The sequence below is a fragment of the Notothenia coriiceps genome, unplaced genomic scaffold (assembly GCF_000735185.1).
Source record: "Notothenia coriiceps isolate Sejong01 unplaced genomic scaffold, NC01 NC01_scaffold00020074, whole genome shotgun sequence".
NCBI lineage: Eukaryota > Metazoa > Chordata > Actinopteri > Perciformes > Nototheniidae > Notothenia > Notothenia coriiceps.
This window is the reverse complement of record NW_011352775.1, coordinates 1-2,608: the sequence shown is the minus strand read 5'-3', so window position 1 is coordinate 2,608 and position 2,608 is coordinate 1. Positions and strand designations below refer to the sequence as shown.

At 39.6% G+C, this 2,608-nt stretch overlaps 1 protein-coding gene across 1 annotated transcript; it reads left to right on the top strand.

Moving 5' to 3' along the window:
* Positions 1–268: 268 nt before the first annotated feature.
* On the top strand, positions 269–2,340 carry LOC104952458 (MAM and LDL-receptor class A domain-containing protein 1-like; the record flags this gene model as incomplete). Its single annotated transcript, XM_010779279.1, has 3 exons — positions 269–534; positions 2,040–2,162; positions 2,258–2,340. Coding segments are annotated over exons 1-3 (372 nt in total), but the record flags the coding sequence as incomplete, so codon positions are not given.
* Positions 2,341–2,608: the final 268 nt, after the last annotated feature.

Below are 2,608 nucleotides of genomic sequence, written 5' to 3'. Positions count from 1 at the left end.
AAAAATGTAAATACAAATAAAATAGAATATAAATAGTGCAAGAATTAGCTGTGTTAGCATGCTGAACTCGTATGTTAAACATTATAGGAGCTAACAGGAGCATGATAGCATTGTGAGCATGTTAGCATAAAGCTAATAGCCTCAGTCCAGCCTCTCAGAGAATGAGCACATGAACACACAGTGACCTTATTGAGTAACAGCCATAAAAGCCATTGATTACCTTTTACAACATGCTAACAGCTCCTAAGCTACGTGTACCCGTTGAAGACGAGCTGTACCTCGACTGAAGCTGCTTCTTATATCTTAAAAACAACATGCTTCACTCAGAGGAGGGGATCATGTGCTGTAGTTAAAGGACACACAGTAAGATGATGCTCCTGTGGCTGTCTGCCTTTTCTCTGGTGTCTCTGACCCCAGTGTGTGACGCAGTGTGTTCAGCTCAGGAGTTCAGCTGCTCTCAGGATCTGTGTGTGTCCGAGGGAAGTGTGTGTGACTTCACTGACGACTGTGGAGATTACAGCGATGAGGAAAACTGTGAGTAAATATGGATTTTGTCAGATTTTCACTGACTTTGAGACTTGATTACCTTTCAACAGGTGTCTTCTCCTACACCTATAACTTCACATATCCATATATATTCAGAGTGAACAATATGATAAACAAGTCAAGATTTATTTATAAATTGCATTATCATGTATAGCAAAAAACATTGTGGTTCTACTATATTTCAGAGGCAAAAAGCACCCTTTGTTCATATAAAAACATGATTTGCTGATATGGTGTAAAAGAGTACTGTAGTAGCCTACTATTAAAAACAGTATTTCAAGTATCTAAATGTAGTCAAACCATAATGCTAAAAGGCTCTTACATGTCAAAAAACATGATAATAGTTCAATCAGGAGAGACGTGATGTGTGAAATACATTTTTATTACCGGGACACGTCATATGAATGGATAGTGATTGACAGATTATAACAAGTGAATGGAATAGTGTTTGGCGATTAGGCCCCGGTTTGCAGCATTATCATTCAGGAGGGGAAGAACCGCTCCGAAGAAACCCCCGGGGTCTAGACACTGGTGGTGGTGATAAGTAGGTGGGACCGGTCTGAAGGGAGAAGCTTGGTCCTGTAAGAGACGGGAGGCGAAAGGGGTTGCGTATTGTCACCTGAAATGACAGTTGACAAGAGGGAAGAGCAGATATAAAGGGATTAGCGGGTGCAACGATAGGTTTGTGAGAATGGAGAGAGGAGTGATTGGTTAGCTGGGGAGTGAAGCCCCCGATCACTTAATGAGGGAGGAGAGGGTAGAGAAGTGACGTGTGATATGAATGAAGAGCTTGGTCTTCCTGCTTGAACTTACGCTAAACTTCATTAGTACTTTTACTTTTTATACCTAAAGTACATGTAGTACTTCTGTACTGTGTGTATATACTGAAATGCATTCATTACAACATGCGTCTGTGTGGATATTCAATGCGTTATATATCTTAAAATATGAAGTTATATACATTTAGTTATTTGCAGTGGTGGAAATGACCTAAATACATTTATTTAAGTCGATCTTTTTAGGTAAATCTATCTGTATTATTACTTTAACTTCAGTATAAGATCCTGGTTCTTCTTCTGTGTTGCATCATTGATAATCCTGCCTTGCATACCAACTCAAACAAATTCAATCTCATCCATAATTCTTCTCAGTCTTCTGTTGCATGTTTGGCAGTGAAGTCCAGGATTAACGCTTATAATGCTCTGATGAGATGATGTTACTTTATTGTGTGCAGAAACCACATCTCAAAGCGGCCATATTATGTTTGTTGGGGTGTTCTCTCTCCTGTAGTGTGTTTTAGTGCATGTAAATGGGCTGCAGAGGCTAAAATCCCTGCCCAATATGATGCTTTATTTACAGAATCTGTAATCTGGAGCATGTTATGAGGTTAGTTATTGTATAGGCAGGTGTTTTGCAGCGGACTGGAATATCAATTTGATCAGATATTGCATGGAAATGTAACACTACTGAAGCATGTTTTTTTCTGGTTGTAGGCTCTGGATATAAGAGGTGTGATTTTGAAGATGGATTCTGTGACTTGATGCAGAGCTCAGAGTCCAGATGGATCAGAACTACTGAGGCTCATGGACTCAAACAGGACCACACAAACACATCAGGTGGGACATTAGGGACACTATACATCTATTTTAAACTCAACACATGTACCTTATACTTCTGCATATCCTCAAATCCACGTCTCCCTCTCTTTCAGCTCACTTCCTGTCCCTTTCACCTGGAAACAGAACCTCTGCAGACCTGATCAGTCCTTTCCTCCTGCCCAGTGAAACCTGCCAGGTGAGAAACCCTCAAACAAAACCATCAACTATCAGAAGTTGGAAGTAATGGAGTACAAATACTCTGTAACTGTACTTAAATACATTGTTCTGGTATCAGTACTTTACTCCACGACGACTTTTTACTTTGACTCCTTACATATTGAACCCAAATACCTGTACTTTCTACTTCTTACATGTTGAACCCAAATACCTGTACTTTCTACTTCTTACATGTTGAACACAAATACCTGTACTTTCTACTTCTTACATGTTGAACACAAATACCT